At 42.7% G+C, this 25078-nt stretch overlaps 1 protein-coding gene across 3 annotated transcripts in view; it reads left to right on the forward strand.

The window, feature by feature from the left end:
* FANCM (FA complementation group M) overlaps positions 1 to 25078 on the forward strand; it is a 132519-nt gene that overhangs the window by 44203 nt on the left and 63238 nt on the right. For all 3 annotated transcript variants that reach the window (XR_004645432.1, XM_034767999.1, XM_034768000.1), the window contains exons 5-8: positions 11217 to 11348; positions 12304 to 12436; positions 19076 to 19207; positions 20013 to 20111. Coding sequence is in view for 2 of the 3 variants with exons in the window: in XM_034767999.1 (XP_034623890.1) it covers positions 11217 to 11348; positions 12304 to 12436; positions 19076 to 19207; positions 20013 to 20111 (496 nt within the window). In the remaining variant the exon portion in view is untranslated. The remainder of the gene's footprint in view (positions 1 to 11216; positions 11349 to 12303; positions 12437 to 19075; positions 19208 to 20012; positions 20112 to 25078) is intronic.

The following is a 25078-nucleotide window of genomic DNA, read 5'->3' on the forward strand; positions in this document are numbered from 1 at the left end:
TGCACACTCATACCTAGGCATAGTAAATTGTAGTAGACCTCCAGCCTGAAGGTCACACAGGTATGCATTGCTGTGTTCAAATCATCATCTGACAGAATGGGGCACAGGCTTTTAGCCATTTTCAGGTGGAAAAAGTCATCTTTCACTGCTGTAGCTATTTGAGACTCCAGCAGGAGCAAAGACTCCAAAAGGACCCCACGGCTACAGATCAATGTGATGCTCTTTTGATACATAGTGATATAACATGCATACATACAATCAAATGCATTGCGTTTCTGATGTATCTAATAGTGGCTAAGATTGTAGGGATAAACTGACTCTTAAGCAATATGTTTGCAATACTCCTAAATAACCCATGCTGTTTGTGCCCAGATACCAGGGTGATGGGCTCAACATGAATACATTGCTTAGCCATCATCCTTTCCAGCAGTATCGATTGGAGTTTAACGAGACTCTGTCCTGGCTAAGAAACACAGCTGTTTGGAGAGAATTGTGCTGCAGTTGGAGTGCTTTTTGTTGTTCTCAAGGCAATTAGACACAACAGAGAAGCAATTATTCAATTTTACAAACTGAAATTAGTGTGTCATTACTAGCATTTTTCATGCCATCATATGATAAAAGGACAATGCATACTCTTGAGTCTTCTGATTGCAGGATGTGTAGTATTTCAAAGCAGTCAAGCTGCACATACGGACAGATGTAGAAATGTTGCATGAGGTGCATCCAGACAGCTGAAGCTTTGCTGACCATTTAACTGTAATCTCTTTGGGATATCTATACTGCTATAAAAAACCTGCAGCATGGCTGTTGTTGGCCCACGCCAGCTGACTCGCAGGCTCCAGGGCTACAAATTCCAGGGCAGACATTCAGGCTCTGAAATCCCATGACAGGGGTGGGCCTCAGAGCCTGGGCTCCAGCCTGAGCTCAAATGTCTACACTATTTTTCGCCTTGCAAGCCCGAGTCAAATGACCTGGGCTCTGAGACTGGGGGCCTGGGTTTGGGACCGCAGGCATAGATCCCCATCTCTGCAGCCTAGGACCCCACACTGCACTCTCGGTCTTTGGTCAGAAGGCCCAGGTGCCCAGTGCTGCACTCTCTCCCTACAAGGCATGGGACACCGGAGTTGAGGCACCGATCCCTGTATCCCTGGTACTGGCGAGTTTCCAGCCAAAGATTGCCGTGGCGCAGGTCACCTTTACCTAGACGGTCTCCTAGATGGCGGTTCCCACCGAGGCGGGATTGCTTCCTATCACGGCACCGGTCTCCACCTCCCTGGTATCGCTTGTCGGGAAGGCACTGATCCTTGCCCTCATCTCACTGGTCGCCAACCAAGGTCAGTTGGCAGACTCAGGCCTCCACGGCTCCACCCTGGTCGCCAGAAGGGCAATGGTCCGAGTCATGCCGGGAGTTCAGCCCCTTGCCAAGGAGGGGTGATTCACTGCCAACTCGTGAGACCAGTGTGGCATCTGCAGCAGCGGCACGGCAGCAGCAACAGTGGCCCACTTGGTGACCATACTGGAACCCATGGGCTGTACTGATGATCCGGTCCCATATTCCCACCAGTCCTCCCTTGCCGCCTCTGACAAACTGCCTCTGGCATCGCTGGCACCGCAGTCGGAACACGGTACTGAATTTGACGTGGGGACAGTGCAGGAAACTCCAACACGTAAGGGCCTTCCCCGGAGAGGGAAGGGGAACCCGCCCCTCCCCCGGTGGTGCAATTGCCATTGTCGTTTCTGGATGAAGCAGTGGCAGGTCCCTTCCAAACGGGCAGTCCTCCTGACGACTTCAAGGAGCACTAGGTCCTCCTTAAAAGGGTGGCTGCCAATTTGAACTTAAGAATTGAGGAGTTCCCGGAGAAGTCTGACCTCTTAATATTATATCCTCTTCCACCCAGCCAGGGTCGCACTGCCTATCCATCCAGGGGTCCTTAAGATTTGCAACTCACAAACTGTGGCAGCTCCCCTCTTCCATTCCGCCGACTTCTAAGAGGTAGAAAAGAAATACTATGTCCCTGCAAAAGGGTTCAAATATTTGTACACTCACCCTCCAGCAACGTCACTGGTCATGTCCGCTGTGAATGAAAGGGGCAGGCAGGGCCAAGTCAGTGGCACTCCAAAAAAACAAAGACGCCAAGAGACTAGAAAAGTTTATTCAACAGCCAGCCTGCAGTTTCAGGTGTCAACCATCAGGCTCTGTTAGGAGGTACAATTTTAATCTGTGGGTCTCCCTTAGCAAATTGGAAGAAGTGGAAGTCCTGGCACAATCAAGGAACTATGATGTGATTGGAATAACAGAAACTTGGTGGGGCAGTTCACATGACTGGAGCACTGTCATGGATGGGTATAAACTGTTCAGGAAGGATAGGTAAGGGAGGAAAGGTGGAGGAGTTGCACTGTATGTAAGGGAGCAGTATGATTGCTCAGAGCTCCAGTTTGAAACTGGAGAAAAGCCTGTTGAGAGTCTTTGGGTTAAGTTGAGAGGCGAGAGCAACAAGGGCGATGTCATGGTGGGCGTGTGCTGTAGAACACCGGATCAGAGGGATGAGGTAGACAAGGCTTTCTTCGGACAACTAACTGAAGTTTCCAGATCACAGGGCCTGGTTCTAATGGGGGACTTCAATCACCCTGACATCTGCTGGGAGAGCAATACAGCAATACACAGACAAACCAGGAACTTTTTGGAGAGTGTTGGGGACAACTTCCTGGTACAAGTTCTGGAGGAACCAACTAGGGGCCGTGTTTCTTTTGACCTGCTACTTACAAACAGGGAAGAATTAGTAGGGGAAGTAAAAGTGGGTGGCAACTTAGGCGGCAGTGGCCATGAGATGGTTGAGTTCAGGATCCTGCAATAAGGAAGAAAGGAGAGTAGCAAAATACGGACCCTGGACTTCAGAAAAGCAGACTTGGACTCCCTTAGAGAACTGATGGGCAGGTTCCCCTGGGAAGCTAATATGAGGGGGCAAGGAGTCATGGGGATCTGGCTGTATTTTAAAGAAGCCTTATTGAGGGCGCAGGAACAAACCATCCCAAAGTGCAGAAAGAATAGCAAATATGGCAGGTGACCATACTTGGCTTAACAGTGAAATCTTCTGTGAGCTTAAACTCAAAAAGGAAGCTTACAAGAAGTGGAAATGTGGACAGATGACTGGGGGGAGTATAAAAATATTGCTAGAGCATGCAGGGGTATAATCAGGAAGGGCAAGGCACAATTGGAGTTGCAGTTAGCAAGGGATATGAAGGGTAACAAGAAGGGTTTCTACAGGTATGTAAGCAACAAGAAGGTGGCCAGGGAAAGTGTGGGACCCTTACTGAATGAGGGAGGCAACCTAGTGACAGATGATGTGGAAAAAGCTGAAGTACTCAATGCTTTTTTTGCCTCGGTCTTCACAGACAAGGTCATCTCCCAGACTGCTGCACTGGGCAACACAGTATGGGGAGGAGGTGAGCAGCCCTCAGTAGTGAAATAACTGGTTAAGAACTCTATAGAAAAGCTGGATGTGCACAAGTCCATGGGTCCAGATCTAAGGCATCCAAGGGCGCTGAGGGAGTTGGCTGATGTGATTGCAGAACCATTATCTTTGAAAATTTGTGGTGATCGGGGGAGGTCCCAGACAATTGGAAAAAGGCAAATATAGTGCCCATATTTAAAAAAGGGAAGAAAGAGAACCAGGGGAACTACAGACTGGTATCCTCACTTTAATCATTGAACAGATTATCAAGGAATCCATTTTGAAGCACTTGGAGGAGAGGAAGGTGATCAGGAACAGTCAGCATAGATTCACCAAGGGCAAGTCATGCCTGACCAACCTGGTTGCCATCTATGATGAGATAACTGGCGCTCTGGAGGGGAAAGCGGTGGATGTGATATAAAAAAAGTATGAATTGGATGAATGGACTATAAGGTGGATAGAAAGCTGGCTAGATCGTCGGGCTCAACGGGTAGTGATCAATGGCTCGATGTCTAGTTGGCAGCCCGTATCAAGCGGAGTGCCACAAGGGTCGGTCCTGGGGCCGGTTTTGTTCAACATCTTTCTTAATGATCTGGATGATGGGATGAATTGCACCCTCAGCAAGTTCGCAGATGACATTAAGCTGCGGGGAGAGGTAGATATGCTGGAGGGTAGTGATACGGTCCAGAGTGACCTAGACAAATTGGAGGATTGGGCCAAAAGAAATTCGATGAGGTTCAACAAGGACAAGTGCAGAGTCCTGCACTTAGGACGGAAGAATCCCATGCACTGCTACAGGCTGGGGACCGATTGGCTAAGCAGCAGTTCTGCAGAAAAGGACCTGGGGATTACAGCGGACGAGAAGCTGGATATGAGTCAGCAGTGTGCCATCGTTGCCAAGAAGGCCAATGGCATATTGGGCTGTATTAGTAGGAGCATTGCCAGCAGATCGAGGGAAGTGATTATTCCTCTATATTCGGCATTGATGAGGCCTCATCTGGAGTACTGTGTCCAGTTTTGGGCCCCACACTACAAGAAGGATGTGGAAAAATTGGAAAGAGCCCAGTGGAGGGCAACAAAAATAATTAGGGGGCTGAAGCACATGACTTATGAGCGAACTGGAATTGTTTAGTCTGCAGAAGAGAAGAATGAGGTGGGATTTGATAGGTGCTTTAAACTACCTGAAACGGGGTTCTAAAGAGGATGAATCTAGACTGTTCTCAGTGGTAGCAGGTGACAGAACAAGGAGTAGCGGTCTCAAGTTGCAGTGGGGGAGTCTCTTTCCAGGATCCAGCCTCCCACTCTTTCCTCAATCTCCTGTGCCATTTCCGGTCGGCCTGGTCTTGGCTGACCTCGGACCATTGGATGATCGATATAATATCTTCAGGTTACACCCTGCAGTTGGGGGGGGGGTGTCTGAGGGTGAGACCCGCGTGGAGCTGCTTGCATGCCTTTGCCTAGGAACCAGACTTGCTGCTGGCCGCTTCCGGGGCGTAGCGCGGTCTGCAGTGCCAGGACAGGCAGGAAGCCTGCCTTAGCACCCCTATTGCGCCGCTGACTGGGAACCACCTGAGGTAAGCCCGCACCCTAATCCCCTGCCCCAGCCCTGAGTCCCCCCCCAACCCAGAGCCCCTTCATGCACCCCAAACTCCTCATCCACAGCCCCAACCCAGAACCAGCACCCTCATCCCAGAGCCCTGACTCCCTCCCGCACCCCAACCCCCTGCCCCAGCCCTGAGCCCTCCCAAGCCCTGAACCCCTCATTCCCAGCCCCACCCCATAGCACTCACCCCCACATTCCAACCCTCTACCCCAGGCCTGAGCCCCTCCCATACCCAAAACCCCTCATTCCCAGCTCTGTTGGGACACGGCCATCAAGAATTTTCTTCAACTACTTTACCAGAAAAAAAGTTTGAAAACTACTGCACTAGGCCACTATCTCGACCTTCCATCCGCCGCTCCGGGGTAGGTTGGTTTTCACCCAGAACATGACTGCCAAGTTCCTCAAGGGCCTCGAGCGCCTCTACCTACACGGCAGGGACTCCATTGCTCCATGGGACCTGAAACTTGTACCCCCTTTGAGCCTCTGGCTTCCTGCTCTCTCCTCCTTGTTTCCTGGAAGATTGCGTTCTTGGTTGCAATAACATCTGCCTGCTGGATCTCTGAGATTAGGACACTTACCTCAGAACCGCCCTATATGGTCTATTACAAAGACAAGGTCCAGCTGCAGCCACAGTCGGCTTTCCTGTCCAAGGTGGTCTCTCAGTTTCATTCAGGCCAGGACATTTACTTACCTGTCATTTTTCCAAAGCTGCATAAGCTTGGTCCTGTGGAAGGGCCTCCTAGTATTTCATAGAATATTAGGGTTGGAAGAGATCTCAGGAGGTCATCTAGTCCAATCCCCCGCTCAAAGCAGGACCAACACCAACTAAATCATCCCAGCTAAGGCTTTGTCAAGCTGGGCCTTAAAAACCTCTAAGGATGGAGATGCCATCACCTCTCTAGGTAACCCATTACAGTGCTTCACCACCATCCTAGTGAAATAGTGTTTCCTAATATCCAACCTAGACCTCCCCCACGGCAACTTGAGACCATTGCATCTTGTTCCTTCCTCTACCACCACTGAGAACAGCCCAGCTCTATCCTCTTTGGAACCCCCCTTCAGGTAGTTGAAGGCTGCTATCAAATCCCCCCTACTCTTCTCTTCTGCAGCCTAAATAACCCCAGTTCCCTTAGCCTCTTCTCATAAGTCATGTGCTCCAGCCCCCTAATCATTTTTGTTGCCCTCTGCTGGACTCTCTCCAATTTGTCCACAACTCTCTGTAGTGGGGTGACCAAAACTGGATGCAGTAGTCCAGATGTGGCCTCACCAGTGTTGAATATAGAGGAATAATCACTTCCCTCGATCTGCTGGCAAACTTGCTGAGGGTGCAATCCACGCCATCCTCCAGATTATTAATGAAGATATTGAACAAAACCAACTCTTGGGGCACTCTGCTTGATACTGGCTGTCAACTAGACATGGAGCCATTGATCACTACCTCTTGAGCCCGATGATCTAGCCAGCTTTCTATCCACCTTATAGTCCATTAATCCAGGCCATACTACTTTAACTTGCCGGCGAGTTTATTTAGCTTTGCATGTTGACTTAGTTTTGAAGAATTTAAGAAAGGATTTCAAGGTAGTATAGCAGTGTATCATTTGTGTCTTAATATTTGGTAGTTCTATGGATAAAATGTTCCAGATTTTCTTGAATTCAAAGCATTTAAGAGAAAACAGATCTTAAAACAATAAACAGCCTCTGTGTGCCTAACTTTCCTTAAGGTCTACCACTCACTGGAAGTGAGGAAGGATGTTTTTCTGAGAGATATGCTGTAGAAATTATTTTGGGGAAGCTCCATGGCCTATGTTATGACAGGTCAGACTTTGAACTTCCTCTGATTATGGGAGGCCAGGTGTGGATTAAATCTTCACATCTTTACTTTTAAGAGGACACAATCAATCGCATAACACAAGAACCAGGAGTCACCTAATAAAATTAATAGGTAGCAGGTTTAAAACAAACAAAAGGCAGTATTTCTTCATACACCGCACAGTCAACCTATGGAACTCATTGCCAGGGGATGTTGTGAAGGCCAAAACTATAAGAGGGTTTAAAAAAGAATTAGATAAATTCATGGAGGATATTAGCCAAGATAGCCGGGGACGCAACTCCACGCTCTGGGCATCCCTAGCCTCTGACTTCCAGAAACTGGGAGTTGACATCACAGGATGGATCACGTGATGACTGCCTTTTCTGTTCATTCCCTCTGAAGCACCTGGGATTGACGATTTTGGGAAGACAGGATACAGGGCTAGAGGGATCATTGGTCTGACCCAGCATGGCTGTTCTTATGTTATGTTCTTAAGATGATATCTTAAGATCATCTTCTACTGTTAAAGATAATTTTAACTGCGGGAAACTTGGTAGTGTGGAGTTAAATGACCAGTCTAATGACAGGGTTTATTTCCTGCCTAAATCTGCTGTCTCTAGAAATAATCCTACAGCCTTTATTTTTATTTAGGCCGAAAGAGAACAAATTAATGTCATGACCTAGTGAGAGATCACAGGGGTTCTTAACAAAATCTTATCAGATTTGACTTAATGTGCATATTCTTAAATATATTTAAACCTCCATACTGCAGTCTATGCTAGATTTGAGTTCAGGTCTCAAATGATTCCATGTATACTTGAGGATATTAGTGGGCCGTGGGAAACTTTTTTGTGGTTTTAGTACCTTAGGTGGTGTGGGGATGAAATTGATCAGTTTTTAAGTGGTGAAAGTAATGTTGATTTTGTTCAGTAAGGGAAAATATTTTATTTAATTTGATATCATATGCCACTGCATTCTTGGCTACTTTGCCACTTGATAGAGTGAGATAATTATGTATTCATGTCTTTGTATATACTGTTGGTAATATTTTCAACTGCTTTTTTAACTGATCTCATTGAGGTATAAAAATTCTCAGGCACTACTGAGAATTCCATATTTAAATTTAAAAGAAAATGTACTTGTTCTACAGTTCTGTTTTAAAAAATATTTTTATACTATTATGTATAACAAAAATGTTCTGGAAAGATTGAAATGATTTTCAGTTACTCTGCTTTTTAATTATAGCTGATTTAAATCAAATACTGGGAGATTAGTTAAATGTAATGATTCACTTGTATCTGAGTGATGCATGTTGCTGTATCTTTTCTAAGTAGGTTATGTTTACTGTCCTTATCTGCTTCACTTTTGAAGTTCCAGGTGACTGAATCCTGCTGTCTTTCATAATAGTCATTCTTGGTTTGTTTTGTAGCAGATGATTGGATCAGATAGTCAGTGCTTGTACACTGATTATGTCGTGGCAATATCATTTTCTTCCATACTGCAAATTAGGTCAGAGAGATGAAACACAAGCACACACAATGAAAAATTAAAAAGATGTATCTAATTACAAGAAATAATCATGTAAAAAAACTATTTCATAAAACCAAAGCAATGATGTTATCAAAATTTAGCCCAGGCATTGACTCCCTTTAAAGGAAAAATGTTTGCCTTTATATTTTGTATATGCTATTTTTTAGTTAGAAGTCTGGTTTATGTTTATTAGCTTATATTCAAATACTAATGTACACTATACAGGTCTTTGGGTGTAATGCACACTACATTTTTGTCTTCAGGTCTTTCATGTTCTCGTCTTGAAGTATTTCTTTGATCTAATAGTAGTACTGCATTATAGAAGTTATTGCTTCTCTTAGAATATAGTAGTTCACGGCACATCATTCCAGTAAATATCTCCCCTGACCTGCTCAAATCATGTTGGTTATTTAAATATTTTATTCTAATGTGTAATGCAGATCTCATTCAACTCCCATCATGTTGTTAATTGTAGTGGTTAGTGGCTATCATTTACAGGTTACACTGATATATGCCATAGAATATGTATTTCTTCAGCTCTGTAAGGTCCCTACAAATTCTACAATAGGTCTTTTGGGGAAGAACTGACTTATTGGCTCACGGGCTATAACTGTTCTGCTGAAGAGCATGCCACTTTTATTCTGCCTCCACAGATACAGGCAAAGTGAACAAGAACTCCTTGCTGCAAGAGATTTAGGATGTTCTGATTTTTTTTCTAAGTTAAAATAAACGTTAATGTTTTAAATTTCTGATGCAGAAATCTGGGCAAGTGTTTTTCACTGGCATTGGGGACAGACATTGGATTCTTGGCTTCCCTTTCTTCCAGAAGCACTACAGCAGCATGCCCTTGTAGCCTAGCAATCAAGCAGAAAAAAGTCTAGAGGGAAAACTTGATATTCATGCACTTATTGCCCAACAGTGCATAGACAATAAGTTCGGCTCATTTTGTGGCCAGCTCAGGAAGGGGTCACCCTAATTGCCTTGTCCTGAGCCAGAAAAGAGTCAGGAAGCCCCAACAGTGAAGCAGCAAGCAATCCCCTTGATCTTTCCTACTTTGCTTCATTTCCTCCCAGGAGGAAGCAAGTGACACAACGATACGAAGGCAGTTCTCCCAAGGTAGAAATTGCTACTGACAAGCTGCATGAACCTGCTACATTAGCCTCAGCATTTTATCATGGTCTTATCAGTGGATCATTTCTGTCCCCCAATGCAAAGCCCCGGAAGGAGGCAAGAGAAGCAGACCCAGATCCACCCAACAGAGCATTACGTTGGTAGTTGGAGCCCCAGACTCATTTTCCAATAAACAGCTCAGAGCTCACATTGTAATGGGCTGCTTAGTCTGCTTACCTTATGGTCACCTAGTTAGGTTTTTCACATCCATAATCACTTAGGTTTTCCACATCCAGCAGGTCTGTCACATGCAGGGATGGAGATATGTTCCCTTACCGAAGCTCCATTCCCTCCTCTCCCACTCCCTTTCCTTTCCCATTGATGATTCTTTGGGATGTGTGGGGGGGAAATGTCTGAAGATGAGCCAAAGAAGTTTATTGCTTCCCCCTCCCCCAGGACTTGCCTTCAAGTGCCCTAGTACATCTAACCTAGCAAATACAAAATAAGAAGCCAGAACAATACAACTTGCAGAATAAGTTGAAGCAAGTGGGCAAAAAGAACTATGCTAAGTTGTCATCGTAGTGGGCACATGTAGATGAATTGTAGACTTGATAATTACCATAGTTAAAGAGATCAGAATATTGTAGGTGTGTGCAAAGTAAAACTGGAATAGTTGACATCTGGAATAAACATGTTGTTCTACTTCTAAAACTGTGATTTATCTGACATTGATTTCCTGCTGTTAGTACATTTCACGTTAGACACAGGGGAAACTTTCCCAAACCATTTCCCTCTGGTTTAGCCTTAACCAGGGTTAAAATTGGTGGGAGCTGTTGGTACCCAAGATTCCAACAAGCAGACCTGTACTTACTACTGCAGGTAGCCTCGTTTTTCATCATGTTTAACAAAAATGGTTCTAAACAGGTTTGCCATCCAGAGCTTTCTGAATGTTACAGCTTTCACTGGCTTTTACACCAATTCAACTGAACTCCTCCTACAACCTCTGGGACATTTTGTAAACATAGTTAGTATAAACACTACCTCAGTCTGATTACTAGTGCATACAGCTAGCATGAATTCAGAGTGAATGGTCTCTTGTCAAATGAAGATGGTGTTACAGAGTGCCAAGACACTTTTGATACTGCTACCCAAATGGACCAACAAATTGAAAAAGCCATTTGTCTAGAGTAAATCTGATTACTCTAATAATAAAACTGTAGAGTTAGCGCTCATGCAAAACTAAGTATATGGAAAAAAATCCTAACCACCTTTGGCAAAGGAACAAAGGAGAAAAACCGTATTAAGTTGACTTGGAGCAGGTCATTTCCCTTGCTCCACTGAAGTGGAAAACAGGCTTGCATAATGTGTATGAACAGAATTAAATTAAAAAAAAAAATACTTACAGCCTGGAAGACACAAGAAACTTACACTGACAGTGGAGAACACTGTAATGGGATGTAACATGGGCAATAGCCATCTGCTATACTATAAACTATCCTGAAGTGAATTTAATCATAGAATAGTCTCGACAAAATTACCATTTAGCCTACAAACTAAACAAGTCAGTTAAATTCTGATTATTTTATCTCTGTTTGGCAGATAACTATGCATTAAAGCTGACTGTTGATTATAGACATACAAACAAAATTTTGAAAAAGCATAATTATTTCTTATCTTTGCATTACATATGTGCTTTTTCTTTTACCTGCAGGTTTTGGAAACGTTTGCTGGCCGCCTGATTAAAATTCGAGTTTTGGCACAGCGTGATATTCCCAGCCTTACAAAGTACCAGATAATTCTAGCAAGAGATCAATTTCGGAAAAACCCTTCTTCACACAATGCGGTAAATGTTACTTAGTAATATAATTGGCTAAATGAGTTTATATTATACAGTATTCAATAAATTGTAGTAATATTCCTACATTTACATAGTACATAAAATACCAATGGATCTCAAAATGCTTGACAAACTATAAATAGAAATTACCACAGATATGCAACCCTGGGATGTAATGTGCCAAACTGTTTAACCACTCTCAACACCACTGCAGGACCATTTAGGAAAAGAGGGAAGAATACTGTATCCATCTGAAACTATATAGGGAACTAGACATGTAAAATATAACTGCCCAGATTACACTGAGGTCTGAAAATTCAGCTAATGCACCTCCTTGTCTAAATTGCCGCAGGGTTTTTACTAATCACAAATAGTCTGCCCTTCGTTTATTTAATAAGCCAGGTGACAGCTATACAGAGAAACTCAGTTCATTTATGGTTTTCCAAAAGTCCTATGAGTGTCTTAAGCGTAACAGAGAATGTAATTTATAACAACCAGTACAACTTTATCAACTCAAGATGCTTAGGCTGGGCAAGTGTAAAGGAAATTCCACCCTGCCAAATACAAAAAACAGTACAACAAAACAGCAGTGCAAAATGGTATTCCCTTGATAAGGCAGATGGTTAATTCATTCCAGAGGACAAGCAAAACAGCATTGGTGTATTTTGAAAATATTTTTGCCAATGTCCATAATTTTCAAGTGATTCCTTTATCAAAATTCTTCCATGTCTCCTTTGGAAAAAAAAGGTTACTTTTATTAATTATTAGGAAACTTTGCCAAACCATTTCCAGCGTGGTTCATGAGGTTTTTGGGAGACAAACCACCAATTCAGTATTGTTTTCTTTTGCAGTTTTGTTTTTCAAATGTTAAACTGATTTTTGGCATCAAAAATTGCAGTATGATTCCTGTTGCTTATTGACCTCTTTAATTTAATCCAGTGTGTCATCATTTTTTTATTAGGGGATACAACAGGGCATAATTGAAGGAGATTTTGCTCTTTGCATTAGTTTGTATCATGGTTATGAACTACTGCTGCAGATGGGAACACGATCATTATTTATCTTCCTGTGTGGAATTATGGATGGATCAAAAGGTAAAATGCATTCACAAACAAACTATCTCTGCTCCTTATTTCGTCCTACAATTTAATTTTCAGGAAATAAAAACGTATTATGTTGAGTACCAGGTGTATATGAGTATTTAAAATTATTTAGAACGAAAATGGCTTTAACAAATGGGTTGCACATGAAATTTGTATATTTTCTTTTTGCAGCTTACATTTTAATGAAAATATCATGCTCAACGTAAGCCTTTAGAAATAATCTGTAGATGAGACAGTGTAGTGAGATTGGGATAGCAATGATGTGTGTGTGGCGATAGATCAGTGAAGTATGAGGAAGATGCAATCAGAGTTCAGCGCACGATACAGCAATAGACCGGAAAAGAGACATAACCAGCCAGTAAAAGGTTTATGCAGAAAAGGATTAGGTCTTTAAGGCAGTCACTATGCAGGCAAAAAAAAAAAAAAAAAAAAAACCCCTGTAATTCCCAACAATTCAGCTTTATTGGTAATAGCAGCCATGGAAGACACAGTATGGGCAATACTCTGTTTATACCATCATGTCTCCTGGCCCTGCAGGGTTAGGTACGTGATGGTAAAATGCCTGAACACTGTCTGCATTACATCTTCTCTTGCCATCACCAGTGAAATATAGCGTGTTCCATTTTTGATGGTGTAGAAAAGATCTTACTGTGGGATAAAACCTGGATTCTTCTTTGACTGGCCTCTGCTTATTCCTATGTGTGGGATTAGTACCTCCCGGCATCAAGCTGTGAGATCTTCTAGAGAGCAGTGTCTGGGGCCACTTGCTCCTCCCTAATGCGCATGCGCACACATATATATACACATATGGTGATGGGTCCTGAGAATATAAAATGGGAATGGTCCCAACTGCTTCTCAGTTCCTTCTTTACTGCTAAAGGTGCAGTTATTGCACACGGGATCCTCGGTGCTTTCCTCATCTAGCGTCAGCTTTGGTGATGTACTGGCCTAAGTGCAATACAGCATATTCACAAGCAGTGAGCCTCTGTCTAGCATAAGTTGCTCAGAGGAAGGGTCCCCAGACCTATCTGGATTGGCTAGGTCTGGTGTTGAGAACCTGGCATGGTTAACTTTGCTTTTATAGGGAGCACCATAGTTCCCTGATCCTTTGGGGTCTACTATGTTGGCACCCTTATACCCAGATCTCCTGTCCTGGAGTCTTTCCAGTATCAGAAACTTAATCTCAGATAAACACTACACAAAGGTGATGATTACAGATGGTTGCCTTTCAGTGCCTGCGGAGATAGCTGACTGAGGGTCTAGAAGTTGCTTTTGTGGGAGTCCTCCAGATGAAATCAGTAGAAATGTTCAAGTTTCCAGGTTGAGGTTCTGATTAGTTTCTGGCATGGCCTTTATCAGCTCCACTATTCTTTAGATGGTTTCCTTAACCAAGTGCAAGGTGTCCTTAAGTGCAAGACACCCTCTGCACCAAAACCTTTGAAAACCATTCCCAGGCTCAATATGAGATGGCTCTTGTTCCTACTGGTTCTCGTCAGTGCCTCACCATTTATTGGCTGTGAAAGTGACCAAAACTTATTATCTGGTGCCAGTCCCCTGACTTTGAAACCATCCAAAACCATTAGTGCCCAGAGATACTTAGGTTCCAAATATTGGTGTCAATGCTTTGTTTCTGAAGCGAGGTCATAAAGAGCTTTCCTGGAATGTGCTCTACTATCATCAGCCAATGCTGCATCACTACTGGCATGCTTTTTTCTATTCATGTCTAATGAACTGTTCATTGAAACCCCTGAGTTTCCAAGGTGCTATATTTTAATAAATTAAAAAGAAAAGTTGGCAGCCATTACAGGGACCTTGCTACCTGGGCACCAAATCCTTCTGTTCCAATTGGAGTGAGTCTTCTGGTACGTTTTCTCCAGTGCTCTAGCCCTGGAACCTATTCTTCTGCAGTGCCATTAAGACTTTCATCCTGTTTTAGGTACTTACATATTACTGTAGTATCTGAGCACATCACAATCTTTCATGTATTTTTCCTCACAACTCACCTGTGAGGTAGGGGAGTTCTGTAAGTCCATTTTACAGATGGGACCTGAGGCACAGAGAGGATGAATGACTTGCCAACAGTCATACAAGAAGTCTGTGTCAGAACAGGGACTTGAACCTAGGTCTCTTAAGTCATTGGCTAGTGCTCTAACTTCTGGAACATCCTTCCTCAACCTGTCTTCCATCTGAGCGCAGCAGGCAGTCTATATCAGGCACAGGTGCCTCAGAAGAGTTCTTGCTGTTTAAACTTTCCTGAGCCTGCACACTCAAGTACTGACAGTGCCCAGTGGAAAGCACTTAACTTGTGAAGTTATCATTCTCAACTGTGATTAAGAACATTAATTGCTTGGAATTGTTGGTGTGTTGTTCCTAGGCAACACAGTCGCTGAAAATTACAACCTATAAATCAACACTGGCATTTATATCGCCTCTTTTCACAGGACAATCTCCAGCCCTGTTATATCAGTACAACTAACCACAGGTCTCCAGGAGATGCTTTGCTTTAAATGGCACCTTTAAAAAAATAAAGAAAACCCGGCTATTCTGACCTCCTCTCCAATGTCAGGGCATTTTTTCATTAATTTCCGCATCTGGACCTTGGCCCACAGACAGGCTCCTTAACAGTGTAATTGGGTGATATTGCACCCAGGCTACATCTGTGGTCTTCACAACACTGACTTACAAAAGCTCTACTTTTTCTTGTCCCTACTTACAACTGAGCCACTTAAATCTCAAATCATTCAAGATGGAAAAGGTGAAGGTAACACATGCATATAAGGGAATTCACTTCTCACCTCCCTTACCATCTCTAAAGGAATATTTCCAGATAGTGGACTGGGATATTTATCCTGCCACACCACCCTCACCTTTTCAAGGTTTGTGGATCTGGTCCCAGATGAAAGCTTCATGCCAGTGTTCTGGAGTCGAGAGCTGTTTTGTTTAGCTTGCAAGGCTTTCTCTCTTTGGCCAATACCAAATATTCATGTGGTGTAGGATGGAGAGCTATGTCCAGGTGGATACTTTGAAGAGAGTTTTCATACAGTGACACAGATGTCTGTCTTAGATCTTGTTCGGGTATTGTGTAGTACAAGGAGAGTAGTCCTGACTAGGCAAGGAGACCACTCATTGTCTCCAGTTCTGATATATGGTCAAACAAGACCTAATATCCTTGATAGAAGCCCCTTCTCTTGGGCTGGAATCAGGAATTCCTCTGTGTATTCTCTTTGATCCTATTGGTTCAGGAGATCTGTCTGCAGATCAGTTGGCATGGAACCAAGATGTTGTTAGTAATCCTTACCAGGGTTTGTCTTTGAATATGATACGTTTTCTCAATTCACTGGATCTTTGATTTCAGATTGAGTAAGAAAATCTGTTAGAGCCTGAGTCTCCTGTGGTTGACACACTCTGACTTCTGGATTGTTCAGATCCTCTCCAAAAGTCTAGTGGATCCTATCAAAAAGCAGGAACTTTGGACCAAACAAACCTCTTGCTTTTAACACTGCCATCACTTACGTTTTTTGAACATTCAGAACTGTTTTGAGTTCATTTAGGCTACATGGGTTGTGATTTCAACTTTTACCCTCGCAATCTAGGGGAAACAGCCCTTGCTCACCTTACTATGACATATATAATGGATGGGTTGATCCAAGGCTCTTCAGGTTGCTTGTGGTAATTGCTTTGCTTTGATGGCTACACCAAAGGAAACTTGATTTGTTCCTAGCAACACATGTGGTTGTGCTGTGGGCATCATGATGTGGATGTAGCTGTCTTGGGATATTTCCTCTGCTTCATGTAACTCTTTTTTTGCTTTTGGGATTGTTTCACAAAGCTCTTGGGACCTCTGGTTTGTCAGAGTATCATCTGTACCATACAGCAGATATCTGTGAAGAAGGCATTCCTCATAGTCATAGTTTCAGCCCACAGACTTAGTTAGATAGAGGCTAGATGGCAAATACTCCCTAAACTGTAGAGCATATGAGAAATGTGATTTGGTCAGTGTCCTCATGCCCATTTTCAGTCTCAAGCCATCTGTTTCCATCTTGTACAGGCCACTAACCTGTCTGTATTTTTCCAAGTCTCATTTATGCCCTTGTTATGACTTGCCCATGTACAATTACCTGGCTATATCAAAAGGTATTAACTAATCTGAACACAGCACCCATGTTACAGGCGTTCTTCCTAGTGGGTTTTTTTTAATAGAAATTGCAAAACTGTTACTTGAAAAACTGTATGTTCTTAAAGCAAAAAAATTGTTGTGATTCAATGAGGTCTGATCTGGGAGAGCAAGATTGTGGGCACTTCTAATACTCTCTTTCTTGATCTGTCATCCAAAGGTGATCATTTTTAAGTCCTTGTTCACCTGGAACTGCTCATCCCATTTTCTGAGAGGTACTGTTCACTAATCTCCCACAAATGGGACAATGCAGAGCCACTCAAAAAGAGATTATTTACCAGTAACAGTTCTTCAAGCATGTCGCCTCTGCATATTCCCACTCCTCACCAACTCTCCTCCACTTCTTTTGAGTCTCAGGTCAATAATTCCAAAATTAGGCAAGGAACTGAGGGGTGGTTGGAACCTTTAGAATTCTCCTCAAGGGACAAAATGGCTCTCAAGACGATTGTGCAGCTCCATGCCAGAAGATGTCAGCCACAGAAGTGTGAGTGTGCAGTGGTGTCACTCTCAAGCAATAACAGTTACTGGCGAGTAACCTCTTTCTCAACCATAGGTCACTGCCACCCACCCTTTCTTTGTGGCTAGGTGGAAAGGAATGTTGGTCCATAAACTTCCTTTTGTAACATGGGGCCATGGTATGGAAAAGGCTGAGAACCACTTATCTAGAAAGGGATCAGGGAACAAACAGATGCATAGAGTAAAATACACAATATATTTTAACCACTTAGGATATGTCTACACTGTGTTGTAAACCCTGGTCTGTGGGACCTGCACTTGTTGAGTTGGTATTTCCAAGCCCATGCTTGAGCGTCCACATTGTATTGTAAACCTGCGTCTACAGTTGTGGGACCCGGGTCTCTCAACCATGCTAGCGTGTCCATACTGCACTATGCAGACCTTCTGACTTGAGTTTGTGGCTTGAACTGCATTCACACTGCAAAATGACAGGGCTTGGGCTCAAGTCACAGTGGGATTAGGGCTTGGATCCCTCTACACGCACCCCAGATGGATCCAAGAAACCAGGTCCTGAGTGCTTGCTGACCCAAGTCAGAAAGATTTGTGTGTGGATGGTAGCGGGGTTGGGCTCACATCTGAGTCTGCCCCTGGATTTCCAATGCAATATACACGTACCCTTATTAATTTAGAAAGAAACTAATATGAATCTGGCCAGGTCTACACTACACACTTACTTCGGAATAACTACATCAGTCTGGGGTGTGAATAATGTCGTTATACTGATCTTAACTCTCTGTGTAGACAGCTCTATGTCAGCAGGAGAGCTTCTCCCACTAATATAGCTACCGCTTCTCGCAGATGTGGAGTTGTTAAGCCGACAGGAGCTGAATCCTGTTGGCTTACAGTGTCTTCACCAGAAGTGCTACAGTGGCGCAGCTGCATCAGTGCAGCTGTGCCGATGCAAGTTTGTAGGTAGACCAAGCATCTTGATTCTTACCATTTTATTGCTCAAGTCTTGATGAATTGATGAATCTTGTATTCATGATACCATTAGCGCTTCTGGATGGTTGAATGCAAGCTACAAAATTACTAAATGAGTTATTGGTGACTGCTATTACTGCTGTCTGAGAGTGAAGTTTGATACCAATTAAAAAAAAAAACCTTACAGAATGCCTCAGATCATAGAAACAATTAGCAAATAGTAATGTGTATGCTAGTGTCTTGTGACATTCATGCGTTGGTATTTTTACAATGTACTGCTTTCATACATGCTTACTTTGACATTTTTTGATAGTACTGTTGTATTAGTAGATGCATGCACTGGAATATGCATTCATTATTTTTAATAAATAAAAAGAGTTCTTCAGTTTCACTGCTCCCTTAAGCCCTTTCTACAATGGGAAGTTGATTACAGACAACATCCTCAGTCACAACGGATTCCCTTGAACCAGTGCTGGCAATAGTTCAGCTGTTAGGGTAACCAGGACAAACCTTTTTTCTGCACTGTTACAGAAACATTCAAGAAGACACGTAACACTGTCCTGCTTATACTAGTAGCTCAACTGTTTTCAGCTGTGGGTCCCTCTGAGTGCAGAAAGCATCTTCAACAGCTGGCCAGTTTCCTAATATAAACTAGATGATATTAAAGAGACAAGGTGAGTGAGGTATATCTTTTGTTGGACCAACTTCTGTTGGTGAAAAGGACAAGCTTAAGACTTCTTTAATAATAATTTTTTAATTTGCCTGAACAGGATGTAGACTTCTGTTGTGTACATTTAATCCTCGTATGTACACACTAACACTCCCTGAAATAATATTGACTCCCAATTACATAAGCCTTTCCATAATAACTTTAGCTTCTTCAGAAAATTCTATTTGTATTTCAGTTAAAGAAATGTGGAATTGATTCTAAATTAAATTCAAGTTATATGTAGCAAAACACCAAATCTTTAACATTACTCAAGAGATTGAATATTAAACTATCTTATCTTTTTATAAAGGCTTGACTCGTGCCAGGAATGAACTTAGCCGGAATGAGGACTTCATGAAATTGTATCGGCAACTTGAAACCATGTTTTCAGACACGTCTGTGACTTCAGCAAATGGAAATCTTCTTTACAACAATAGAACAGGTCAGTGTTTACCTTTGAAGTCAGCATATTTGCTTCCTGACTTTTTTCTAGAAGATCATTTTCTCCCCTCAAAATTTAAACCTGGCAAACGCTCTGTTCAACATAAAGCCTAGCTGCTGACGATTCTTGATGCAAAATAAGTCTGATGTTCAGTGTGATGCTTCTCTTTCATAGTGCACTTTAAGGTTAAGGTAGCACAAAACTCGATGGTACACCTCTACCCCGATATAACGCTACCCGATATAACACGAACTCTGATATAACGCGGTAAAGCAGTGCTCCGGGGGGAGGGGCTGCACACTTTGGTGGATCAAAGCAAGTTCAATATAACGCGGATTCACCTATAACGCGGTAAGATTTTTTCGGCTCCAGAGGACAGCGTTATATCGAGGTAGAGGTGTAGTTATATTGCAGCTTTATGTGTTCTATATAAGCAATTTCATCTGCCTTCAAATCACAGTTTTGTAGGTCTGAAGCGTTGAAGTTCAGTTAGAATTAACTATAAATTATTATTATAATCTCTTAACTAGCCTTGTGCAATACTTTTTTAATTTGACCACAATAAAAGTAATGTGCAGGTCTTGAAAAACTGGGTTTAACAAACATGCGTTGCAGAAATGAGTTTCCTGAGGTTCATGTCTTAGATAGTTATTGTAATTAGATTGGAAATGTTGGGAATTGGTGCTTGTCAGACTTGGAAGAGAGAAGTAGAATAAGAAAACAAGGTTCACAGAACCTCTTCTGTACTTACTCCAGATAAAGACACATAGGTATATTTTTAAAAATGACCTTATTTGATTTACAGGACCTACAAATAAAAATAAAATCATCTACAGTCATCCAAAATTAAAGAAATTGGAAGAAGTCGTAGTAGAACACTTCAAATCCTGGAAGGGATGTACAGGTAAATGTTAGTCTCCAAAATGTAATCTAATCGCACTGTCTGGGTATGAATCCATAATATTCTTCTTTAATTGTTTCATTTAATTGAAGTGTCCCTAGCCTCTTTTTGCCAGAAGCTGGGAATGAGCAACAGGGGATGGATCACTTGATGATTACCTGTTCTGTTCATTCCCTCTGGGGCACCTGGCATTGGCCTCTGTCGGAAGACAGGATACTGGGCTAGATGGACCATTGGTCTGACCCAGTATGGCCATTCTTATGTTCTTATTCTTTAATTGATTGAAACTCTCTTGCATATTTTGCTAGGTATTTTTGTTTTATCCGCTTGAAAAAATATCCCTGTGATGGGGCAGCTGCCCCTCACTAGAATAAAAGGGGTTAAAAGCAGCCCTAGGAAGGCTGCGCCAGAGGCGGCCAAGCAGGCCCATATAAAAAGAGAGCTGCAAGGCAGAGGAAGGCAGTTCTCTGCTGGGAGCCCAGGGAGGAAGGACTGTGTCCATGAAGGGCCAAGAGAACTGCCAGCACCCTGGACAGAGCAGTGCTGAAAACAGGGGCTGAGGAAGCCAGAGACAGCTCTTGGCTGGCTGTTGGGGAGTTACAGACTGAGGCCCTGATACAACAGTAAAGAGGGTGCCGGAGCCACGTGGGAAGTGGCTAGATTATGGACTGCAGTTTGCCACTGGCAGGAAGTGGCTGAACAGCAGACTGCAGGTCCCCTGGCAGGGGGGAGCGCACTGTGGGGCACAGCTGGAGGGCTTTATCACTGAAGAGGACGCTGCGGTCCTTGGAGAGACGTGGGTCCAAGAGCGGGAGTCACGGCGGCAATGCACCACCCGAAGAGCGTGCCCTCAACCACAGAGCTAATTTCCAAGACATGCTGAGGCGGCGCCAGAGTGGTGAGTGGAGCACGTTGCACATGGTGGAAAATGCGTGCACACAGTCACCCCGATACAAGGGGAGGATAGAGGACTGTGGGGACGATAGCCCAGGTACAAGGGGGCTTCAGAGACTAAAGGACAGATATTGAAGGTGGGGACGATGGATCCAGAGCATGCAGAGGGCTTCTTTGCGGAGGGTTCTTGCGTCATCTCAGGCTGGACCCTAGGGTCAGTACCCAGGCAGAAAGGGATTGACAGCAGGGAAGGCTCGAGACCCTGCTACAGGAAATCCTGGAGAATCAACAGAAGCAATGGAAGGCCCAAGTGCTACCTCCAGACTTATCTGGGGGCGGCTGGTTAAGGAACAGCAGGCCCCGTAAAGCTCCTGTGGAGAGAGTTTAATAGAAGCCGCAGAGAGCGTGAGGAGAAGCTAGGCACCAGGGCCAGGAGGCCGGTGGCTGGGCTAACTGATTGTCATGCCTGTGAGTGTCAAGGGCACTGGAAAAGAGATTGCCCTTACTGGGATGGGGACTGAAGCCTCAACCAGAGAGCGGGAAGGAGCAAGAGCCCAAGAGAATCTCCTCTGTGAGGAAAACAAGGAGGGGATGGGCATATTGGGCTTGTGGGGCACCTACAGAGGGAATGTCCTTACATAAGTTTCAGGGTCAAGGCTAGCCTAAGGGAAGGGGCTGAACAAGGGAAGGACTATGGAGGGCCCGTAGTCAAGAAGAGGCAAGGAATTTGCTTTTGGTGCCATGAGGGTGGCCGTATAAAAAGGCACTGCCCCCTTAGGAGGAAGCGGGATAGGAAAGGGGTTCCCAGAGCCAGGTTGGGTCAGAGACTGTCAGGGAGGATGCAGCAGTGATGGCCGTAGACCTTCCAGGGATTCATCTCCCACTGCAGGTCCCCTGGCAGGGGGGAGCACACTGTGCGGCACAGCTGGAGGGCTGTATCACTGAAGAGGACGCTGTGGTCCTTGGAGAGACGTGGGTCCAAGAGCAGGAGTTATGGTGCAATGCACCACCCGAAGGGGGTGCACTCAACCACAGAGCTAATTCCCAAGACAGGCTGAGGAGGTGCCAGAGTAGTGAGTGGACCCCGTTGCAATCACTGAAAAAACAAGTTGCCATCATACAGTTAATTAAGTGAAATTTCCTTATAGGTTTCATTAACCTTATTTTACTATAAATTCTTGCACAACTCTGACCAAATGTTAAAACAATGATAATAAACATTTTAGTTTTATTACTGGGGTCTCATTTGTTTCGGGATTTCATAGCCACAGAACAGGCTGTGGAATCCAACTCCCTCTGCAGAATTATGCCCCTGAAGCTATGCTTTCATTAAAAAAAAAAATCTTGTTAGTATGGTTGTGCGGGGAACATTTAAAGTGTAAACAAGAACTGATGCAATGTCATCTTCCTGAGTGGCAGAGAACTTGGAACAAAGCTCTTGACTTCTACATAACTAAAGGAAAAATGTGAAATTTCAAGAATGAGTTGGATTAAAAATAAACAAAATCCTCATATACTTGATATGTTATTAATGTGTTTGTTTTCTGTTTCTTTGTAGTATTTTTACTTGATTCACTTTAGTGTGATTTATAGGGTTTATTTTGTGTGCTGTTAAAATTTTTTTAGAAAATTAAAATTCATATTTTAATTATGCAAAAGTTCCTTCCTTGGGAAGAAGAATTGGAAGAGCTCTTCCACTGAATACTTCAGTTAATAGGGAGGAAAAGGCGTATCACTCTTCATTATGGAGTTCAAGGATACAATGCTTGACATTTCTAACTTGGGATTCTGTGAAAAGCCATAAAAGTCACCTCAGATAATCAGTGCATATATTTGTGCTTTAAATAATGCAAATGTTTATTTTGTTATAATATTTTAATTGATGCTAAAGAGAAAAGAGCACTTTCAGATAAGGTTAAATGATTCAACTGTATCAAGCTAATTAGGCTTTAAAAGTCTGACTTTTAAAAAGTGATTCCAGTCTTAATTTCAGAATTTCTCAGACTTCTTTTTGTAGCGCAATCAGTGCTTGCAGCATTGAGAATTTGACACCAAAAACAGCCTCTCTTCCCCCTCAGTCCTACTCCATATATTTTATATCCACTGGCATCAGGAAGTTAAATGTTTGAAAATAAAACAGTTTTTAGTGCCTAAACCATTGATTTGAAAAGAACAATTGGAAGAATCCTAAAATTAGGGAATGCGAGAAGAAACAAATTTAAGGTAGGCCAGCTTGGCAAGTTGATCTCATCTCTCTGGTTATATGGAATCATGTCATATTACATGAATGTGACATACTAGGGTAGAATCCTGCCACACATACTTTATCAGACAATATTGACCAGCAAAGTAAGTTTTCAAATGATGCCTTACAAGTTATTCTTTGTGAAAATATTATTACAATAGTGTGGTAGGGGTGTATTTGGTCACAATGAGTATGTATACATGTCATTTATACATGGAGGTACTGGCCATGGCTTCACAGTAAGGTTAAACTGAATTTTATACTTAAAGCAGGAATTTAACCTCTTATTATAAATGAAGAGTACAGTGTATTCTTTTCAAATTTATATCACTTATTCTTTAAGTACAGAATGTGTATATATATATATATATATATATATATATATATATAAAGCGATCTATATTTATGTAATATGCATATACTTATGAGTATGATGGACGATGTATGTGTGATAAATAGTTCCAGAAGAACAGTGCTCTCTCCAAATTGACTGGTTCTTCTTCGAGTGATTCTCATGTCCATTCAACTTAGGTGTATGTGCTCACCACATGCACCGGTGCCAGAAGTTCTTCCCTCAGCAGAATCCGTAGGGGACCGGCTCTGGCGCCCCCTGGAGTGGCGCGCCCATGCCTCGGTATATAGGGCACTGCCGATTCCCCCCACCCTCAGTTCCTTCTTGCCGGATATGCATTCATTGATTTATAGATCTTTCTACTGTCACAGCATTGAATTTTTGCCAAAAGCACAAAAATAATTTTGTTAGTAAAACACTAATTTTCCCATTTTAGATAAAAAAGCTTGATGCTTTTGGTGTATGCTTAGCACAATAATACATAAAATAATTTGTCCAAATAACCATAGAAGTAAGAGGCTTGTGTTGACAGTTGTTTCAGAGACTGCAGAAATTTTACTGGAACTATGTTGCTACTTATTATTATTTATTCGGTTATAAAGATCTTATTGTTCATTTTATATGTCTAGGTCTGGAAAACATTTTATTGAAACTTCCTACAAAGTAAAAAGTTGTAGATTTGTTTTTTTTCCATGTAACCAAATGGAAAAAGAGAAGCAAATTTTTTTTACAATTGGGTGTGCAACATTAGCCACCTTCCAGTTTTCTGCAATAGTAGCTGTTTGTAGTGCTAAATAATCTTTCCTTTTTTATAAACATAAAAAGTGCCTGGCTATGTACTCTGAGTACCGTGTCAATTATGTTAAATTTCCAAATCCAGTAAAGTTTAATCAGCTCAGCTCATCTACCAAGCAGCAGCTCATAATTAATGTTAACACAGCCATTCATCTTCTCATCTCGTACTTGTCTGAGCTAAGAGGATGAACAAAATCTTCAGATGCTTAAGCCAGGGAATACCAAGTAGGAGAAGGGGAGATTATTAGTTCTGCATACCTACTGGAATACTGTATTCAGTTCTGGTTTCCATGCTTCAAAGGGGATGTTGAAAAATTAGAAAGACTTCAGAAGAGAGCTACAGAAATTATTTGAGGTGTGGAAAACTAGGGAGAGACTAAAGAAGCTCCAGTACGTTTAATTTATCCAGGAAAAAGGTTCAGAGCTGACTGATCATGGTCTACAAGTACCTACAAGGGGAAAAGATTTCTGATAGTAGACAGTTATTTAATTTGGCAGAAAAAGGCATAATGAGAGCCAATGGCTAAAACTAGACAAAATCAGATTAGAAATAAGGCGCACACTTTTCACAGTGAGAGTAATTCATGGTAATAACTTACCTAAGGATGCGATAGATTCTTCATTAGTTAAGATCTTTAATTAACACTGGACATCTTTCTAAGGGAGATGTTTTAGCTCAGACAG

The sequence above is a fragment of the Trachemys scripta genome, chromosome 4 (assembly GCF_013100865.1).
Source record: "Trachemys scripta elegans isolate TJP31775 chromosome 4, CAS_Tse_1.0, whole genome shotgun sequence".
Taxonomy (NCBI): domain Eukaryota; kingdom Metazoa; phylum Chordata; order Testudines; family Emydidae; genus Trachemys; species Trachemys scripta.